The 21229-nt window shown below is 43.8% G+C and overlaps 1 protein-coding gene across 1 annotated transcript in view; it reads right to left on the minus strand.

Moving 5' to 3' along the window:
* ALK (ALK receptor tyrosine kinase) overlaps positions 1-21229 on the minus strand; it is a 903954-nt gene that overhangs the window by 87841 nt on the left and 794884 nt on the right. Inside the window, exons 10-11 of the mRNA XM_084820831.1 lie at positions 17032-17126; positions 12205-12330 (exon numbers count right to left, since the gene is read on the minus strand). Of these exons, the coding sequence (XP_084676957.1) occupies positions 12205-12330; positions 17032-17126 (221 nt within the window). The remainder of the gene's footprint in view (positions 1-12204; positions 12331-17031; positions 17127-21229) is intronic.

A 21229-nucleotide genomic window follows, 5' to 3' on the forward strand; every position in this document is an offset into this window, starting at 1 on the left:
GAGATTTAACTCTCTTACTCCCTACCAGGGTCTTGACAAAGACAAAAGTCACCTCTCCGGAAGGTGCTATTTGTATTTCAAGGGAAAAGGCATTTTGATGCCTGAGGCAAATGACAAAATGGTGCCCACCTCCGCGTGCAGAAGCCGATCAGACTGGCAGTTGGATCTTACTTTAACACTGGGAACAGGATATCCTTCCCCACTGCACATGAGGGAAGCAGACTAGCTTAGGGAGCACGCAGCTCTGTCTACCAATACCTTGCTGCTCCTCCCATCACTCAGTATCTCCCACCTCAGGCGGCTGCCTCATTTTGCCTACAGGTAGACCCAACCCCAAAAGGGAATTTCCCTTAAAATGTAAGTGGCCCATTTAGAGAGGTAATTTTCAGCTGGGCTGTGAAGAAAACTCCCTCCCTGCATCCTATGGTCCTGAGACTGCTTGTGTGTGAGGGGGGCAGGGTGAAGAGGGAGAGCCAGTGGAGGCTGGAGGCTCTGAATTTGGTGGGGCTGTGAACTCATTCTGGGATTCAGTCAGAACCAGCCAGAACTCTAAAGGAGCTATCCATCACACTGAATCCTAATCCCCAAATAGGTCCAGCACCTTGGATAGCTCCCTTAGAGATCTGGCTGGTCCCAGAATGGGTTTACAGCCCCACTGAAATTGGAGTCACCAGCCTCAACTGGGGAAAGCTGTTATTTAAACCACAAAAAACAATTCATGCAATTAAGCTAGTTCTATTTCTGCCTGATATTTGAGTTCTTGTCATTTTGGTCTCTTAATCCCAATTTGGTTGCTAGAGATGCCATATTACAAGGAGGTATACATTTGCCACCCAATTTCTAGGAAGGAAGAGTGATTCACACTCACTATTCCAAATATGAACTGAAAGCAGCCAGACAAAACATACCCTCAATAATTTCCAAGAAAACCATCCAACACAGTAAAGCAGGAAGCTTTTCATTTCTGTTGTTTCTGCTTAATAGTGTCCCTGTGTGCAATGGCGTGGGACCTATCGCCATTACCTTTCTCAGCATTGAGAGGGACAAAGGTTAATAGTGGGGGGAAATGTGAAAGATGGCCTTCAAAGTAGCAGCCAATCTTCACAAAATGTGGTGTGTGTGTGTGTGTGTGTGTGTGTGTGTATATACAGCTACTTTTCAGAGGAACTGAAAGGAAGTAGAATAATGAAGAGAATAATGGGCCTTTCGGCTCTGTGGAAATTAAATGCCCTTCCTAGGAGAGTAAAAGGAGTACTGAAGGAAGACGGTGAAATTGCAGAGACACTAAATGAACCCTATGTATCAGCCGCTGTCACTGCTCAGGATATTAGAGACACCCACACCCAAACCATTGTTTTTGGGGGAATAAAATCTGGAGAACTCTGTTAGGTGGAAGTGACAAAGGATAAAAGTTTTAAGCTGATGGAGAAATTGAGAAGAAACAGCAAGGAGACCACATGTGGACACTCGCTTCTAAATGCATAGCTGAAAGGGATGCATGCAGGATACTTTGAAACTACGGATTGGGTCTTTTGCACTAGTTTCATATGGCTAGAGCTGTCGAGTTAAAGCAGTCATGCCAATGAATGCCTTTGCTCTCCTACTCCCTGCCCTGCTCAAACAGGTTCCATTTCACTTTTTCTTTTATTCCCCTCTGACCAGTGCCTCTTTGGCCTCCCCATATAGCCTCTTTGCCACTACTGAACCCACTTCCTGTCCCCTACCACAGCTGCCACCACATCCATTTCTATTTCTATTCAAAGAAATGCAACACAGCTCTCCTGGCAGACCAGGCACTCTTCTTTATGATCTCATTCCAAGCATGAAAGAGCCAGCAACATACTTTGTTGCTGTGCGTCATCGCTCACATGATCACATAACTTGTGTATATCCATGTATACCAACCAACCCAGCCTTTAACCAAAGGTGTGGCGTATACACAACGGATTTATGCACTATGCTCTTGCAGATGGGGAACAAGTCCTTCTAAATTGGGAAAAATCACTCTAACGTTCATTAAAGTCTTAAAACATAGACTTTAGTTTTACGGATTTGTTGCTCTCGAAACACACACACGCATATTACAGGAGAGAGAAAAATGGCTTGGTTAGTATACCCACCGCCTAGCGCACGGCCAGCATACTAGTTCTAAAGGTCAAACCAAGATTGGGAAATTAGCGTTTACCCAGTAAGGAGGGGAAAGTGGTGCTGTGGAACTAGAAGGGCAGGGGGTTGAAAGGCTGTGCAACCAAGGGAGCAATGGTGCCGGTGACAATGGTGGACTGGGGGGAGAGGGATAGATGGTTTTAGGAGGAAGGGGAAAAGAAATAGATGGGGGCGGCTATAATCATCTGACTTCAGAGGAACCCGAAGGACTTCATTTCCTGGAAGGTTGCCAAAACCGAGAAAAATGCTGTGGGCGCTTTTGGATTTCTCAGCTTTCGTCCCAAACGGGGCAAAAGTCTCAAGCCAACTATAGATGGGGAGCTGCATCATGTTCTTAAAAAACATCCAAAGGAAGGCCCTTTAGGTGGGTGATGATGGGGAGATGAATTGAGGCTAAGCTATTATTGGGGACCCCGGAACCAGTACAATTTTGTTGAAAATGGCAGCGTCCATCCTGATAGTGTTTCTGACTACACTCTTTTACTTTCTTCCACATAAGTGAATGGTTGCCATTCACTCCTACAGGAAAAAGTAAAGTGCCCTTCTTGGGGAATATTAATGCTGTGAGGGCAAAACCTGTCCTTCATTGCTGACTCTGGAAAGCCCAGACCTCAATAAATCCCACTGGAGTCTGCAATATGTATCTATGCAGAGCATAGAGAGATATACTACGCTCCCCTGGGACCTTTGCAACATAGTATCTATCTCTCCAGGCACACACACCTTGTCCATCATAATGACAGGCATTTTACTGGTAATAAATAATCATGAATTATTCTTCCACCCTCCCCTTACTTTGACAGCTGAAGAGAAAGAGACACTCACCACACAGGCTATCAAATCCCATCACTAATCCCAACACATCCACATGAATGCATAGCAAACCAATCTTTTTGGGGTTGGGGCTGTTCATTCGCTGAGTTAACTGCCACTTAATATAGAAATAGTATTTTGCAGACATCTTTATTGCATTATGCCAACAGTTCAGTTAGTGTAATTGCATGTGAAGAGCCAACAAATGTAATTTTCTTGTACTTAATACTTGCTCTGCTGTTCCTTTCAGCTTCTTCATCTGATTAACTAATGTGACTCACAGTCCTTCCGAGAAACAGCCACGTCGTGGCACTTGAAGTGGGACCTTCTCTCCCACAGACTCTAAAAGACCTATGAAAACCAGCTGTGGTGGGGAGGGCTGAAGCAGGGTAAGGGGAGAAAAAGAAACAACAGATCATCACCAAAAACACAAAGCAACTTGTCAAAACTGATCTTGGCCACAGGAGCAAAACTAGGCTCATGGCAGTGAATGACAAGCTGACAAAAGGTCTGAGGGAGAAGGAGTCAAGGTTCTACTTCTGAATTACTGAACAAGGCAATTCTTTTATCTGCACAGTTTGGTACAAGCAAAGTTTAATTTGGAATAAAACTGAGGCTAAAGTGTTGAGTATTTGAGACTGAGTGATATTCCTTAAAGTGCCAAGGTGATCTAGAGCCTACCAATGCTTATGTACAGCCCTTTTGATAAGGACTAGTGTTAGGTTTGAGCCCTAATTCTAACAGGGGACTGGAGTTTATGAGCAAGGAGATCCTTCCTAACTCTGGTTATGTTATTGTGGCATGAATATTTTTCAGGCAACAGCCTACTTCGAAAAGTGTGTGACTGGGGAAGTGGTTGCATATGTAAGGGGAATACTCTCAACAAGCTCTTACTAGTTGTAAGTGTCTGATGGGTGTCAAATCCCAGCATTCTTTTCCTCCTTTAACTTCAATCACCTAGCAGGTATTGATTATAGTCAAGGCATAGAAGAGGCATAGTTGGGTGTTTATAAGAATATATATATATATATATATATATATATATATATATAAATAATTATTGGGGGAAATGAATAATTAACAAACATATTCAGTGTTTAATCCCCAATCGGCTTAACAGTCCCTTTAATTTTTTTCTGCTCTCTCAGAACTCCCTCTTCCTCCTTCAACATTTTGAACTCTCTTCAGAACTCCTTCAACATTTTCAGCCCCTCCCTTGGAAGGTGGCCTCTGGTACATCGAATTGCAGGGAGATTATTCATCACTTTAATTTATGTATTTATTACATTTTTATACTGCCCAATAGCCAAGTTTCTCTGGGCAGTTCATGATTAAAACCATAAAATACAGCTTGAAAAAACACTTTTAAAAGTTTAAAAACACCAGGTAAAACCCAGCAGCAGTTACAGCCCAGGGAAACCCTGTGAGAAAAGGTGTGTTTTCAGGAGGCGTTTAAAAGATGTTACATTTTCTGCCTCCAGAACAACATGAGGGAGGGTTTTCCACATGGTTACATGTGGGAAACTTTACATGTGGAAAACCATGTGTAACTTACTGGATTACACATATATATGAATAGGTTGAAGCACAGTGAAGGATAAATAATGTTTTAACAAGTTGGGGAACTGACAAGAAGAATGCAAATGAAATAACATTAAAAATAAGCCACTCTTCACATTTCCCTAGTTGGAATGCTGCTAGACAGGAATATAAACCTCAAGATGGTGTGCAATATCAAAGCATGACACCTAAACAACTGCAGTTTGAGTATGGAAAGCAGGAAGGAAAAAATTAAGAGGAAACCAAAGGCCTGTATAGACTATAATCAGGATACACGGAGTACAAGGGAGAGCAGGATCACTACGGGAGGTCCCATTCCTGATTTCCAAATGTAGACAGTGCTTTATGAACACAGCCTTCACGTGCACAAGTTGAAAATGTGCAGGTTCTATCCAGGGCTTCAGAGTGGATTCCACGGCAAACATTACCATGTGTCACCTTGGGCAAGAAGTCAACCAAGCTGCTCAGAGGTTCATGCAAGTTGACCCTAATCACTGCTCTATATACATTCTTAATGGTCTCTTAACTATTATCTATTATGAAACTCTGGAACATTTAGCAGAAAATATGAGTATTTGCCACTTGAAGTTGGAAAGCAACCCCATTTGCTAGTAGAACTAGTTGGCTTTCCTCTGTGGGTTGATCACTAGACAGAGAGATAACACTTTAAGGGGGCAATCATATGCTGGCTGGAGAACGCTGAGAGTTCTATAACTTTTTTGTGTCTAAACATACAAACGATTGTGCCCTAAGCCATGGTGACAAAGTAGCAAGTGCAGATTCATACTCTGGCTAGCTGCAGTTTCCAATGTATGGAGGGGTTCCCAACATAATTATTAGGAGCAGGGCTGAAAAGGGGTTTTCTGCTCTGTACTGGACTGAAAATAGAGTGTAATTATCATGAATATTCAACATGTTTGCTGGAATTCGCTGACCTAGCCATTAAGGGTACCAATAGGAGACTGCTGATCCCAAGCCAGTCAGAGATATAGTGTAAATCCCATGAAACAACAATTAAGACAATGGAATTTCTCCAAATGAATGGCCACATCATCTAACGTGGTGCATTTTAGTTGGTTCTTTGATTGTGTAGGTTTTCGTGTCAGTTCAGGGACTCAGTGGAGGGGAAGCAGATTTTATCACTCAGTTGCAACATAAATGTGTCTCTTTGTTGTAATCTGATTTGTTAAGAAGGAAATATTACAGCCTGTGACTCATCAAAGAAGCCAAAGATCACATTAGTTGTAATTACTTTTGGCCGGCTCCTATTGATCATTGCCCTCCAAGGGATTTCACTGTGGCACTGATGCTTCACCAGCCCAGAAGTATATATACAACCATCAGACTAAAAATCCTGACAGACTCTGGCCTCTGTTTCTTGAACTTGTTGCTGGGATGCAAAAGGAACAGTGTAAATCCAAGACTTATCTAATGATCAGGGATAAACCTCTCATATTTATTTATGACATCGTTATAACACTCTTTTCTCCAAGGAGTTCAGGGTGGGTTATCTGGTTGTTTCTCCCTGTTTTATCCTCTCAGCAGCTCTGTGAGGTAGGTTAGACTAAAAACTAGTGACTGCCTTCATGGCTGAGTGGGGATCTGAACCCAGGTCTCCCCAGTCCAAGCTAACCACTACACCACATTGGCTCATGTTATTGAACGCTGTGCTTCAGCCCCAGAAAATGCTAAACAAGCATGTCAAAATGATGAGTGATGGACTGGAACATTTTGCATCCATGCATTTAGAATTCAGTTGAAATACTGAACTAGAGATTCCATGTCAACTTTCAGTCAGACTTTTACCATTCAGGTTGTTTTGAAACTTCAACATTTAATAGCTAAATATATGAAATGAAAATGTGAGGTTATAAAATATTTAGATATCTAAATGCTGGTTTTAGTACTGACATTGAAAACACAGGGAAAAAAAGCTTTAGAGTTTTGTTTTTGTTCTTTAAAAAAGTTACATAAATGTTAATAGTCCTATAAAAGATCCATTGTCATATAGTGCCCAGAGTGATGGGTTAAGGCTAATAGGGATGGGGGCAAAATTTGTTTCATTGTATTTTAATAACAATGTTCACATTTGCACTTCTTGAACAAATCCATGAACTGGAACACAGCTACCCTTCATTTGTCACACATCTCTAAATTTTTAGATGCAGTTCTAATTAGAAAAAAGAGCATATAAAAAGGCATAAGGGGAAAAAGCTTGCAAAATAAATGTGTATATTACGGTGCATTGCATACAACAATGCGTAAAAATATTCATCCGCATGAAAGTGCATATGACTTTTAACATGGAATCAGAAAACAATCATTTACAAACTGATGTGGGAACAGGATGGAACAAATTTGTTCTAAAAATAATAAGAATATTACAGAAACTGAAATGGACAGATTCATCCATCTGTAGTCATTAATACCTTATTGAAGATGTACTTCCTAGACCTTCCATGTGGTTTCTTCTAGACAGTGCTGACTAGCTAGCAGTGTATGGAAGGGGGAATCATCGCTTCTCTCCTATTCAGACCACCAATAGAGCACAAAATGTAATATGCAGAGATGCCCTATAACAGTTTCTAGGGATTAAAAGGCTTAGTTAAGGCCAGTTCCTAGGAGGCAATCTTAGGGCCTGCTAAACGGGGTTTCCAAATGATAACATCACTTCCTCTTAAGGCGGCCATGTGTTCTACTTTACAGAGGACAGTCCTCCATTTGTAGAGCTGCCAGAGGACACTCCTCTGTTGGAAGGCCTCCTCTGTTTGAAAGGTTGTCTACTCCAAGTCCAGTTTAAAGATCAAGAACCATAAGAAGGGGGAGCCGCAGAGACCTTGAAGCTGGTCATCAACAGTTAGCAACTGGACTGCGGACTGAGCAGGGACACAGGTCACCTACTCACAGTCTTCTCCACTATGATATGATAGTAATTATTTCTAAACATGTATGTATACATACAAATTAGCAGACGCAAATTCCACTGAAATCAGTATCCTCTTTTCTCCTCTTTTTTTGGTGATGCAAAAGTAGTTATCCTACTGAGAGGGTGTTTGTAAAGTGGGTGCGCCACTTATGTGAAGACACCCAAGAAGTGCAAATGTGTGTGTGTGTGTGTGTGTGTGCGCGCGCACGCAATCAGGAATGCAGGTTAGGAGTGGTAGAGTCTCCCTACTCTTGGGTTTGATGTTGGGTGTGGAATGCGAAGTGGGTTGAATGTATATGTGTGTAGAGGGGGTTGTGTGAAGCCCTCCAGCGACTGGGAACCCACGGGAACTCCATATATGTTGAAATTTCAATGTACACACGTAGGGAGTGATGGGAATTACTTGGTACTGCTGTCTCCTGTTAAAAAGGCAGTTAGCAGAGAAAAAACAGAATGAGTATTTACCAGTCTCGCATGCACACAAGGACCACTCCCTTCTTTAGTGCAAAAAAGGTAAAATGGTTTACTCACAATACTCTTGCATAAAAATACAGGTATGCTGTAGACTATCAAACAAAGTTTGTTCAGTCCATTTCTTTGTATTCTACAACACTGGCAGGAGAGAAAGTAAGCAAGTTGAAAATGGGGTTCTGTCTTTGCCCCAATGGCTAAGAGAGTGAAACCAGAGCTTCCTTAAGGCTATTTAAAAGTTCAATATGTTTGGAAATGTATTTTAAAACTTAAGCAGGAAAAACAGTGAATATTCTTTTAACTTGTTAAACAAATGAAACATGCCACACCAGAAGTCTTAAGATATGAATAGTTCATAAAGAAAGTAATACAAAGAACTTCTGCTAACAAAGCTCAGAGTTGAGCAAAAAAGTAAAAAATTCAAGCAAGCCAGGAACAAACGTGTGTGTGTGTCTATCAGGGCACCACTGCTTTCTTTAATCCCCTGATACCCCTCAATTTCCTGCTTTTTGATTAGCTCTTTTCTCTAGTTGCTAACTTGAAAATTTGGTTTGGACTGGTGAAAGGCATACCGGGTGGGCAGAAACCTGCAAAAACAGTGTTTTTTCATAGTTTCATAGGCAGCTGATCTTACTTTAGGCCTTATCAAGGAACATTCTGGACTCATGGAGCTGCTTGTTGTGAGAAGTAACAAACGTTGTAACTTCTTCTCATGGCAGCCTATTGTTCCACAACTTCACCACTGCTTTGTCAGTATGATGGCCTGCATCTCAGACCCTAGCAGGAAAATTCTCTGCCCTCAAGAAAAGACAGGCCTGCTTATGAACCACAGTTTTACTCCCATTACACTCCATGGCTTCCTTCTAAGCCCTGTGCTCCCAGCACTTGAACCCCAAAAGGGACCTGAGTAACACAAGGGTGCTCCCACCAGTGGTGGAAGGTCAGAGAGAGGGAGAGGGTGAAGGAAGGAGAGAAGCATACATACATACCAAATACATACCAAGGCCCTTAACAAAAGAAAAGAAATAAAAAAATAGATATTGTGGATTTATTACTAATATTATTGGGAATGAGGCAGGGGGATTTAAGAACAGGATGGAAGGAAATGGGAAAGAAGATGAGGGAGAAATAAATTATTGGCAGAAATGTTCAGAGTGGAAAACTTTCAAATTGATGTATACAGTTGCTGAGGTACCGAGCAAAAGAAATCAGAGCCTTGGTCTGCAGCCCAGCTGGTTGTCAGATAAATGCACAATGGGGTACTTTCACTTATTTGTGGTGGTTGTGTTCTGTTCCCTGATGGCCACATGTCCATCATTATAGAAGTGACAGTCTTGTATTCCAGCTGGGGGAAAATTTCTGATTCTGCTACGGCTCTGCAGGGGCTGTCTGCCTCCAGTTTGAAAATAAAACTAAGAGGGACAACAGGGGACAGATCAGTTCTCGAGCACAGCATAATCAGATATTTACTTCCCCAGCACAGCCTAATTACTTGTCCACAGTACAATACATCACCAAGAAGAAGGGCTAAGCAGCAAAATAACACTAGAGTTACAGAGGAGGTATTTATTTCTAAGTTATTTACTGGCTGCTCTTCAACCAAAGCTTTCAGAATGGTTTGCAAGAATAACCTCCCCCCCTCTGAATAGCATTCAATAAATATCAAATAATAAACATGCCACAAGCAGAGCAGATAAAACTGCAGAATATAACCACCCAAAAGAAAATGAACATGCCTAAAAGACCTGGGCAAATAGAGAGCATTCCACTTGGCACCAAAAAGAAAGCAAACACAGTACCAGGCGAACCTCCCTGGAAGGGAATTGATAAGACAGGGTACCACAACTAAAAAGGCCCTTTTTCCAGGCACCATCTGGCTCACTTGAGAGAGCAGGGGAATTCAGAGCAGTACCACAGAGGCCCAACTAAACATCTGGGCTGGTTCATGCAGGAGAAGGTGGTTCTTTAGGTACCAAGCTTTTTAGGGCTTTGGGTCAAAACCATCACTTTTAATTACCCTCAGAATTGGACCATAAGTCAGCGTAGCAAGGTAGCTGTCAGAATCTCAGGTTCAAGAGTTTCAGCACCATACAGGTCTGGCTCAAAGTACAGTAAGGCAAGCATAAATAAAACTCTGTTACAAAATGATTCCTTGACATTCATGCTACATTTATTTTTCTTTATCTATTCAGGGTCAGTTCTTGAGACCTTTTCTGAGAATTTCAGCTGCAGCTTTTGTCAGCAAGGGTTGACTAAAAACTGCATCTGCCATGCACAGAAAACAGTGGTGGGAATCCACTCTCAAAAGCATTCATATGCACTCTTCATAAATCTTTTGAGATGGCTTGCATTCCTCTCCTACTCCATTTCTCTGATGCTTGGCATGGTAAACGTAAATAAATGTGAGCACTTTAGGAACAAATAATGCTTTGACCTGCTTTATTGCATCTTATATTGGGGGATGGCATCTCAAGTGCAAGCTTTCATGCCACTCTATGCATGTTTTATACAGAACACATTATAAAACCCACTCCATGCAAGATGTACAGCAATTGTGAGCTCATGCTAGAAAGTCAAGCAGAGTACCAGGAATCTCCCTTCTTGTCGGAACCATTGCAACTGACTCGTAGAATAACATTGCAGAAGTGCTTTTTTATCTTGAAAGTATCATACAAACACTCTAACTAATGAAATTAGCAGTGGGTGTTGCAATATCTATGTTTACAGCATTTATCACGGTATTAATTCATTTCCTCAGATATGATATGTCTGTTTTGAAGAAGACATAGTGTGCAGCCTGACAATAGCAGGTTTGCTCATTACTGGAAGCCACCTCCAGTCACCTGTATCTGCAGCCATCAACTGCTTTCAGAAGCAGCATCAGAGTATCAACAAAGTCGCTACCATCAGCCATTGGGAATGCAAACTTAAAAATACCTCCCTTTTGGAGGTGCTGTCACATGAACCAAGCCAGCTCTTTCTGGGAGAGATACAAATACGCAGTGGATTATGGTAATGCTATACCCAGAGGGTGGGGCACACCACACAGCAGAATGAAAAGAAAACTAAAAAAAGAAGTATATGCTGGTTTCCAAATTTCCCAACCAACGTGTTTCAATTACAAATGTTCTTCCTTGGGGAAACTATTCAACATATACATTACAATATCAATATACTAGTAGCATTCAATCTTCTCCTTAATCCAGAGTGAATTCCCTATTTTGACAACTGTCCAATCAGATTTATTGCCAGTAGAAAAGCTGTTATCTCCACAGTTGTCTAGCCTAGATTGCTAGAGAGAGAGAGAGAGAGAGAGAGAGAGAGAGAGAGTGCAGCTTTTCTATGAGCAGTAAACCTGAATGAATTAGCAAAAGGTGGGGGCAATTAACTAGGGATGGCTATAGCCCTTGTAAGCTCACCTTGAGTAGTATCTGGTTTCTCACAGTCAGAGACAGAGCAGATTGATCTATAAGTTTTCTTTGAACTTCCTTGGTAGTTCAGAATCTTTTCCTCTATTGACTGTCTATAGTGGTGGTGGGGACTTATGGCCCTCCAGATGTTTTAGCCTACAACTCCCATCATCCTTCATCACTGGCTGATGGGAGTTGCAGGCCAAAGCATCTGGAGGGCTACAAGTTGTCCACCTTCCTATGTGTTACCTTCCTATGTCAGGTCAGGTAGAAAGATCAGTGGAAACTAGATGCACTTTATATTAAACAGAATTTGACGAAAGCAAACTTTTCTGGACAACGCCCCCTCATCTTCCCCAGCAAAAAAATCAAGCCATCACAAAACTTGTTGGGTATTTAAAAATTAAGCCAGGCCCCAAACACAACTGCTACAACAAACACACACACAGAGAAATAAAGCATCTTCCCTTGGGAAGCATATGCATTAGAGAAATGTGTTCCAAGCTCATGACTGATTAGATGAGTTAAAACAGGAATGCAATCGTTTGATTTGCCTATGTTTCACTTTGCCTTCACAGCACTCAAGATGTTTTAAAGAGGTCTTTTCCTTTTCAAAATGGCAACACTCCTGGCTTTGTGAACAGCCTTATCCTAGCTCTCCAAATAAACAAAAAGACTATCTTACAGCCCAAACATGTCCATTTTGATCTATCTCATTTGCCAGAAAAAAGTCCACTGTATATTTTCAATGTCTAATAAGCAATATATTAGTATGTACTACTGTGTTTAATGGGAGCCTGCACTCTTGGGAAGACTACAACCATCTGGAATCATTCTCAAGAAGAAACCAGTTCCTACCTCCAAAGCCAACTGGTACAGGATCCTGTGTTGGCATTTCTGCAAACATTTCTTCCCACCTGCCTCTTTCTGTGAGCAGATTGCCTGCATCTGGACTGTTGTCTCGAGATGTCTTCTCTTCATTGACTGGAACACAGAAAGTAGTTTAGTTTATGACTGTTTGAAGATGGTGTGTTGGTCTGGCAAAGTGAAGAGAACAACAGCTGGTGGTGGATCAAACTTGGCCAAGGGTTTGCAACCATAACATATGATGGCATTAAAAGGAAAGCAGGCTGGCATCCATTATTGTTGTGGGATCTGAAACAAATGGAGTGTGTGTGTGGGGGGGGGACATGAGGAAGGGAGGAAAGATACTGAAGATGCTAACAAGGTAAAGGGACATCATTACTCTCAGAAAAATTATGGTGGCGGCTGTTTAATTGTCCAGTTCCAGCAGGTAAATTTAGCTTTTAAATTGGTAGAGTGCAATTCTTCTTTAGTTACAATGCAACAGCTGTAAATAATGTTTTTTAAAAATCCCCTTATAATGGTAGAAACTCAAATCCAACTGTATTGGCATTTGGCATTAGGATACAAAGGTGCAAGCAAATGGAACTCATTAGAAAGAAAGGATAGATTCGCAGATGGCATATGTTATAGAGAGTGGTTATAAAATAGCCATAGAGGGGATGCAGTGAATTTACACCAGAGGAGGAACTGGGTATATGAGACACTGCATCATCAATAATCTCAGTGGTTGGAGGCTCAGGGGCAACGGAAAGGCAGGTTAGGCCTAATGTCCACGATCAAGGAAATGAAACAAATGCACTTCATTACACTTACTGCTGTCACTAAATAGTTATAAATATTACACAGCAGTTGTAATACAAACCCTAATGTAGTGAAGTATTTCAGCTTTATAAATGTGCTTACTGTAGTGCAGTACATATGACAGATACCAGCTCCCAGAAGAACAATGATCCTTCCGTTCTAGAGACAGAGAGGACTCAGTCAGTTGGCCAGAGTGAAAGCCTTAGAAGGCAAGCCAATTACGCTTGCCAGAGAGCTTTAGGACTTGGTGCAAGTCTCCATGCTGATGGAGATAACCTACTCCTGGGCACCCAGCACTAGCGTAGCACCAGGGAAAGGTTGATGCAATGTTGTACTGCTGTATACCTCCACTACTAACAGAGCTCCACATGAGATCACCTCCTCCCATATGTGCCTGCCTGGGCCTTAAGATCATCCTCAGCGGCCCTTCTCCATGAGCCCCTGCCAAAGGAAGTGAGGTGGGTGGCTACTAGGAGGAGGGCTTTTTCTTCTGTGGCACCCCGGCTTTGGAATGGGCTCCCCTAGTGAGGTTCGCCTGGCACCTACATTGTATTCCTTCTGGCGCCAGGTGAAGACCTTTTTATTTCCCTAGGCATTTTAGCATTTTAGCCTTCTAGACTTTTAGCTTTGCTGTTTTAAATCTGTATTTTAAATTCCTGCACTGCTGCTAGGTTTTATTGTGGTTGTATTGTTATATTGTGGTTTTAATGTTCTATATATTTTAAATTGTTTTATTGTGTGCCATTTGGTTTTAATTTTTGTGAACCACCCAGAGAGCTTCAGCGATTGAGTGGTATAGAAATGAAATAAATAAATAAATAAAATGAGTAGCATCTTCTCCACAAATGCGGGTGGGCAGGCAGGAATCCACTTTGGTAAGGGAGGGTAGCTTTAACTCTCACCTTTGTCTCTCACACACACTGCAGTCCTGATCTAGATCAGGTCTCCTGTAGGGATGTCAGAGAATTCTGCCACAGATCTCGGTGAGGCCGAATGCCAGTGCATTCGGCCCCCCGAAATCCGTGGCGGAAAGAAGCCCCCCCGCCCCCCCCCGCGAAAGGCGCTCGAAATGGGATACCTACCTGCTGCCATTCATGCTGATTTGTGAATGGTGGCCACGACTGCGGCCACAATTCGCTTCATCACTATAGCTGTGATAGGCTACGTAAATACTTACGTAGCCTATCACGGTAAAAAAAAGGGAATGCAAATGGCGGCCACCGTAGCCGCTGCCATTTGCGTTCGCTGTTTTTTGGGGGGTTTTGCCGTGATAGGCTACATAAATATTTACGTAACCTATCACAGCAAAAAAAAAAAGGGAACGCAAATGGTGGCCACCATAGCCGCTGCCATTTGCATTCGCTGTTTTTGGGGTTTTTTTGCCGTGATAGGCTACGTAAATATTTATGTAGCCCATCACGGCAAAATACAGGGACACAAATGGCGGCGGCTACGGCAGCCACCATTTGCGTCCCTGCAGGCTGCCCAGCGGCCGGATGTCCGGCTGTGGGTGGCCCCGGCTGGCGGCTCTGCAGAATCTCTGCGGAGCGGAGCCGGCTGGAGAGAATTTTGGGGGGAGGGACGGAGCGCCTCACCCCCACCGTGAATGTCACCCTTTAAAAAGGTTAGTTACTTTCATACATCCCTAGTCTCCTGCATTTGCTATTTGCTAGGGGTGGACGAAAGTCCCTTACCTGTTCTCGAAGGACGTTCGCGGTGGTGGGGAGGCGCTTCACTGCTCCCCCCGCGAAGTTCCAGCCGGGAGGGGAGGCTTCCCGCCTCGCCCTGGCCGAAATTCAGGCCAGGGGGGAGGCTTCCCACCTCGCCCCGGCCGAAATTCAGGCCGGGGAGGAGGCTTCCCGCCTTGCCTGGCCGCGAACGCGAAAGTTTTTTTTTTTTTTTAAACGCTCCCTGATAGGCTACGTGACGATTCACGTAGCCTATCATGGCTAGATCTGCAAAGTCAGCCGTGATAGGCTACGTCAATCGTCACGTAGCCTATCACGGGTGACTTTAAAAAAAAAAAAGCGCGTACGCTAATGGCGGCCCCCATAGGGAGCTGCCATTCGCGTTCCTTATTTAGTCGCTGTAGTCTACGTAAATCTTTACGTAGACTACAGCGACCAAATAAGGAACGGGAATGGTGGCTTCCTATGGGGGCCGCCATTATCCGTACACACTTTTTTTTTTTTTTTAAGTCACCCGTGATAGGCTACGTGACGATTGACGTAGCCTATCACGGCTGACTTTGCAAATCTAGCCGTGATAGGCTACGTTAATCGTCACGTAGCCTATCAGGGGGCGTTTTTGTTTTTTTTCTTTTATTGCAATGGCGGTGGCGGCAGCCGGTTGAAAGACCGGCTGCCGCTCCCGCCCCGCTCGAACACCCGCCAAACCGCCGGCCGGACCCGCGGCCGGGAGGGACATTCGGCGAAGGTAAGTCCCGTCCCGGGGGGGTGTGTGCGGGGGGCAGGGGGGGTTCGGAGGATTTCTCCCCGAAACTTGTTCGGGGGGCCGAACACGTTGGCGCTCGGCCCCCCGAAGTTTCGGGGAGAAATTCTCCGCCAACCCTACTATTTGCATTGGAAGAAAAGCTTCCATTCGTGACAATGGGCTCCTTCATACCAGGCTTTTATCCTGCGATTGAGATTGCTCTGTTACAGAAGTTTGCGGGCTCTTTCCATGACGCAGTGATCATCCCAGGCATCTCCTGAGCAAAATGCCCTTTGTTCTGTTTTTAAATAGATTGTTCATTACCCCATTGCGTTCTGCTTCAGTTCCCTCCATGAAAGGAGGAAAAGCAGCAAGAAGAAGAGTGAGATCAATGAAAGATAATGGAAGACTCAGATATGGGGAGAATGAGTGGGGAAGGGGAGAGGGGAAGGAAGCGCATGTAAAGGGAGTCAGTTGTGATCCTGCATTTAAAATGGAAGCAGAAAGCCCCGTTTTAAGTGCAGGGTTTTAGGCTGTTGTAGAGATGCCCAATGAGGATGCCCTCCCCTATGCAAATAGCAGGTGTGGGCCCCCACTCTGGACTGGAACAGCAGTGGGGAGGAGGATGAAAGCCCCCTGTACACACTTCCCCAGCCCCACAGGGTTCCACTCCAGACTGGGCTCCCTGCTCCTACCATGTACTTTTAAAAAGCCATTCACACTGCTGCTAATTGCATGAATGGCATCTCATCTAGTCTGGCCCTTAGAGCATATAAGGAAAAATGTGGAGATGTGAACTGTGGACAAAGGAAGCATGAAAGGGGAGCACTTTGCAGAACAAATTCTGTACTTCATTAGGCCAGAACAAATACAAGCAGAACAGATTAGTAGCACTTCTCAGAACCCTTACAGTACTCTGTTGTGTTTAGTGGGGAGGCAGGTGATGTCATGGGGGCTTTCCCCCATCCCTGTGGGTGAGCTGGACCCATTTATGCCTGACTGCTTGGGGACATCATCGGCATACCACTCTGTGGTTGGTGGTGTTGCCATGGAGCCATGGCTAGTGGGAGAGCTGTGTTCTCTGTACAACTATTGTTGATTTTGCAGCTGTTCTGCTGAGAGTGCATAGGAGCCTAACGAAACTATGCTGATGTTATTCCAGTGTAAGCTGATCACTGGCATGGGGGCCATAGGAGTGCTTGGCTGAGGAGTGCTAAGTTGGCCCACCTGCCTCTAAGATGACCCACATTGCAGAAAATTCCAGGTCCTGGGTGACTCCCAGCCCAATTTCTTGGTTGACTGGGAGCCACGTATAAATCTTCCTGGTCAGGTCAAATCACAGCCCTGAGCATTTGGAGGGTAAACCGTGACCAGCACTGTTTTCACTTTGGCCTTCCCTTCTCAGGGCAACTTTGCACATGATGTGGAAGCATCAAAATAGGAAACACGAGTGAATTGCACTTCCTTTCATGCTCTTTGAGTAATGAGCAAAGGGTTTGGTCTTCCACTAAAAGATACAAAGCAGGGGCAGCCCATTATACAGCTGCAGATCATCAATTAAAGGCTACTCTCAGGCTTGCTTACTTGTCAGGTAACAGTCCAGGCTGAGTGACACGTTATCGAAAGCAATGATGGCTTCTGATCCAGCTTTCCAGGTCGTCATAATCTGAAGCCAAAATCTGTAAAGAATAAGAGAAGTTATCAAATTCTGGCAGATGAGACTCCACCTATCACAAACATATTTGAATTTTGATTTTGATATAGCAGCCCAGCCTTAGATTGAGAGAAGGAGAGCATTGGATCACAACAGATCTCGGACATCTTGGTACCAAGCAAACTGCCTGTTCCAAGGAAAGGGGTGTTCATCCAGGGCACAATCCCAGAGGCGCTTATCAGAAAAATCAGCTGCTGCACAAAAATGAAGAGCAGCATCATGTGTAAGTAAGTATACTGATGAATATAATAATTGACCATGAGCAGTCTTCAGGTGTTAAGAGTCACGAGGTGCACATCCATTTTTCTCACTAGCAATGACCCCCCCCCCACGCCCAAGACTGCAGCTTGCTTCTTCCCACCTTCCTGGCATGTGTTCACTGTGGATCATCTACAGCCAATCATCTTGTGCTGCCTCTTTTTCCTCTATGACTTCTTCAGTTCCAGGGTATGGAGAAGGAAGATGAAGGTCTCTACTATAGCCTTTGAAAAGGGTGGTTTTGAAAGTGCACTTGCTATATACTTTCATAGGTGCCTTGTCTTTTGCCACGTTACCAGAAGTGCCCAGAAGCACTAATTTCTGAGAAGCTCAAAGTATGGTTCAAATTAACATGCTGGAGGTGGTACATATTCCCCTGAAGCTGCCAAAAGGAGGCACTTCTGTAATTTTCTTAAAATACATTGGAGCCACTCTCACAGAGAGCTACATGTGGCTAAGAAAAATACGATTTGAGTACACTGGTATACTTTACTGCATGCACACACACACAGCTCCTGGGTGCAAATGGCTGCCGGAACATTTTTTGCAACAGTGAGATTTCCAGAAACATTCAAGGATGCTTTGCACTCTAATCCTTGTTTACTTTGAAGTAAGTCTCACTGAGTCCCTACATTTGTAGTCGTGTTGCAATTACCTGATCAGGACACCGTTTGTTCTTACCTCATTTTAAAAGTTTATTTATGTGTTAATACTTAAATGTTCAACCTGGCTTTCCACCACATGACCCTCATAATGATCTGATCAAGTCAAATAAGTCAGTGGTATTTCATTGGCCATTTGAATTTCATCCTGTTAGGACAAGGTAAAGCCCTACTGGTATGAGTAGCAATTCAGATGAGGAGGGAGTCTTGTGCTATTCAAAGATGGCCATTCTCTAATTAACCTTGCTTTTACTCTCATAATTATACACGGGTGCAGTGAGTTACCACATTGTAATAAGAGCCAGAGCACTTGTCACACTGGTTAGGGGGATGCCACCGAAAATCTCATCCCAACAGCAAGTTCTTGCCCCACCTCCAGGCTCTAACACTGGAAAAGCTTATCATACAGTCAGCCACTGCAATCTGGGCAGCCCCATTCCCTTGCTAGAGAGGGCAGATCTCTCTATGAAGATGCTCTTTTGGAGGACATTTCTCAAACCAGAGTAACAGGGACTCTACCCCTAAGTGCAATGAAGGTGAGCTGCTAGTATGTTCACATTTCTGATGGATTTTTGTTTCACCTGCACTGTGTAAAACAAGCAGGATTCCAATGTCAAGTTTAGGGAGGCAAAATTATGTCACCGTGGTTTCTGAAAGCTGTGAAGCCCTCTTCAGGTGGAGGGAGAGAGGGGACGTGCATGCTAGCTCTGCCCTGCACCCACTCAGCCGCCATCCTTGCCCCATTCTACACGCAGAGAACATGAGAAGGGCTCTACTGAATCAGACCAGAGACCAGAATCCTTTCAGCATGAGCCAGAGGGTGGGGCAGGTGCTTTCTAGAGCTGCGTCTGCCACAGAAAGCAGCCAGTGTGGCTCTTCAGAGAGCCAGCAAGGCCAAAATGCCTGGCTCTGAGGGGGTTCTTCCATGTGGTAGGGGGTGTCCCAGGAGATCGCCTGTACGGTGATGGGAGGCTGGGAGATGTGGCATGGGGGGGACAGGAGAGACGGTGGGGTGGTGGAGCTGTGCCTATCCTTCCCTGCCTCAAGCAGGTCAGAAAGGCTAGAACAGGGGCGCAGCTCCTCAGGCCCAGGCACCAAATCTCCAGGGTTTCCCAGCAAAACATGCCCCTTCCCCAGGCTCCACCCTTTCCCCTAACTAGGGCCGGATTTACACCTTGTGTCATACTGATACGATCCAATCATGGCAATGCTAAATCCCTCTTGTGCATTCATACCTCATAGCACACACAATAATATCTGCTGTGGTATTTTGGATAATATGGAACAAAAAGTGGGAAATAATGCTACAAAAGCAATATATGGAGTGTGTAATGTGTCCCAAAAGTTATCAGTGCACTCCAGTATTGGTATAAAGCATTAGTGTAGATCTAGCCTAGGAATCATTTGGTAGTTTCCCAGCTTTTGTGCAGTTTTTTCCCCCATTCTAAAAGGCTGAAATGCCTGTCCTAAGGTTTAGTTACTGGCAGGAAGAGATTTAAACTACAATGTGTTGGTATTTGGTGGGGGGGTATTTTTGGCCGCAACCCTTTTGCTAATGGCCCTGCACACTACTGAAATGCAGCTCCGGAGAGTTTTTCCAAAGTACAATTTGACCCCTGTGCTGAAAGAGGTTCTGTATCCCTGGCCACAAAGATGACGTTCCAGGCAATGATTGATCCGTGTAAATCTATGAAATATCAATAGTCAAAGGCACAACCCACAGGGACTCTCACTTGAATGAGCTTCAATCAAATGGGAGTTTTCTGGCTTCTAAATTTATGTGCACTCATTATCTTTGGGCTCAAGGGGAAGGATAGGGGAGACAATGTTTGTGTAAGTGCTGAAAAATGGTGCCAACAAATGGAGTACAGTTGAACGATGATCTACAGAAAGATCATGCCATCTTCTTTTATCTGCAGAATATATACAACCTTTATACCTTTAATAAATGCAAGAACTGAAGTTGTAATAATATTCAAGGATAGGTTTTCACAGCACCATGTAAGTCCAGCATCTCTGGTGCCATTAACCAACCAGAATATTTATTCTGCCTATCAGAATATTTATTACATTTCTTGTTGTTGTTTATTCGGTCAGTCGCTTCTGGCTCTTCGTGACTTTATGGACCAGCCCACGCCAGAGCTTCCTGTCGGCCGTCGCCACCCCCAGCTCCCCCAAGGTCCAGTCTGTCACCTCCAGAATATCATCCATCCATCTTGCCCTTGGTCGGCCCCTCTTTCTTTTGCCTTCCACTTTCCCTAGCGTCTAAGGGAGAGTAAATTCAGATATGAAATGCATACAATTGAACATACTGGATTTTTTTTCCTCTTACCAATTTTCAAGCCAATTTGCACAGCTGAGAGATTCAACGAACCCAAACGTTGCTTAAGACTCTTGGGGTATTTCCTGCAACCTATTCTAAGCTGTGTACCATTTGTGTTTTTTCCCTTTCTGCACTGCTTTAACACATCCATCTTTCCCGTCACTGAAAGATTGATCCCCTTATGAGAAGGCAGAAGCACGTTGGGTTGAAGAGGGGAGGAACAGAAGCATAACAGTCTCGCTAAATGATAAATGGATGCAGGCCTAAGAAAAGCTGGCCATATAAACTGCCTGGTAAATGCGATGGGTTAATACCTGCCCTCTGTTATATCTCTACAACTCCCATCAAACTGATGGACTAGCCTCATTAATTCCAGCTGAGTGGTTGAGATGTAGCAGATTGCACAGTTTGTTCATCTTGTATTTAGCAGATTTCTTAGGTGGTCAATTAGGGGGGAAAACCTGGCTCCCATTTCTCAAAGTAGGATTCCTTTTCTATTCTCGCTTTGGACTGGAAGATTCAAAAAATATCCTGAACTGCAGGAAGGGGCAGCAATAACTATGAAATGCTGTAATGATTTTCAAAGGGACTCTATATTTATTCTCAGTGGGACTACTGGTCCAAACTAAGCATGACATTAAATGCATCTTTGGATTTAATGCAGACATTTTTTGAAATGCAAATAGCCATTTAGGGGAGGCCTTAACAGGATCAGGACCATGGTGGGTGGGGAGGGGGAGTTTAACCCTCCTCTCACCCAACCATGATTCTAACAAAAACACACACACCCCAGCTGCTATTTGCACTGGGAAGAAAGCTTCCATT

Source organism: Heloderma suspectum, chromosome 1 (assembly GCF_057233095.1).
Source record: "Heloderma suspectum isolate Gila_16-S chromosome 1, 16-S_ref, whole genome shotgun sequence".
In the NCBI taxonomy this organism is placed as follows: Eukaryota; Metazoa; Chordata; class Lepidosauria; order Squamata; family Helodermatidae; genus Heloderma; species Heloderma suspectum.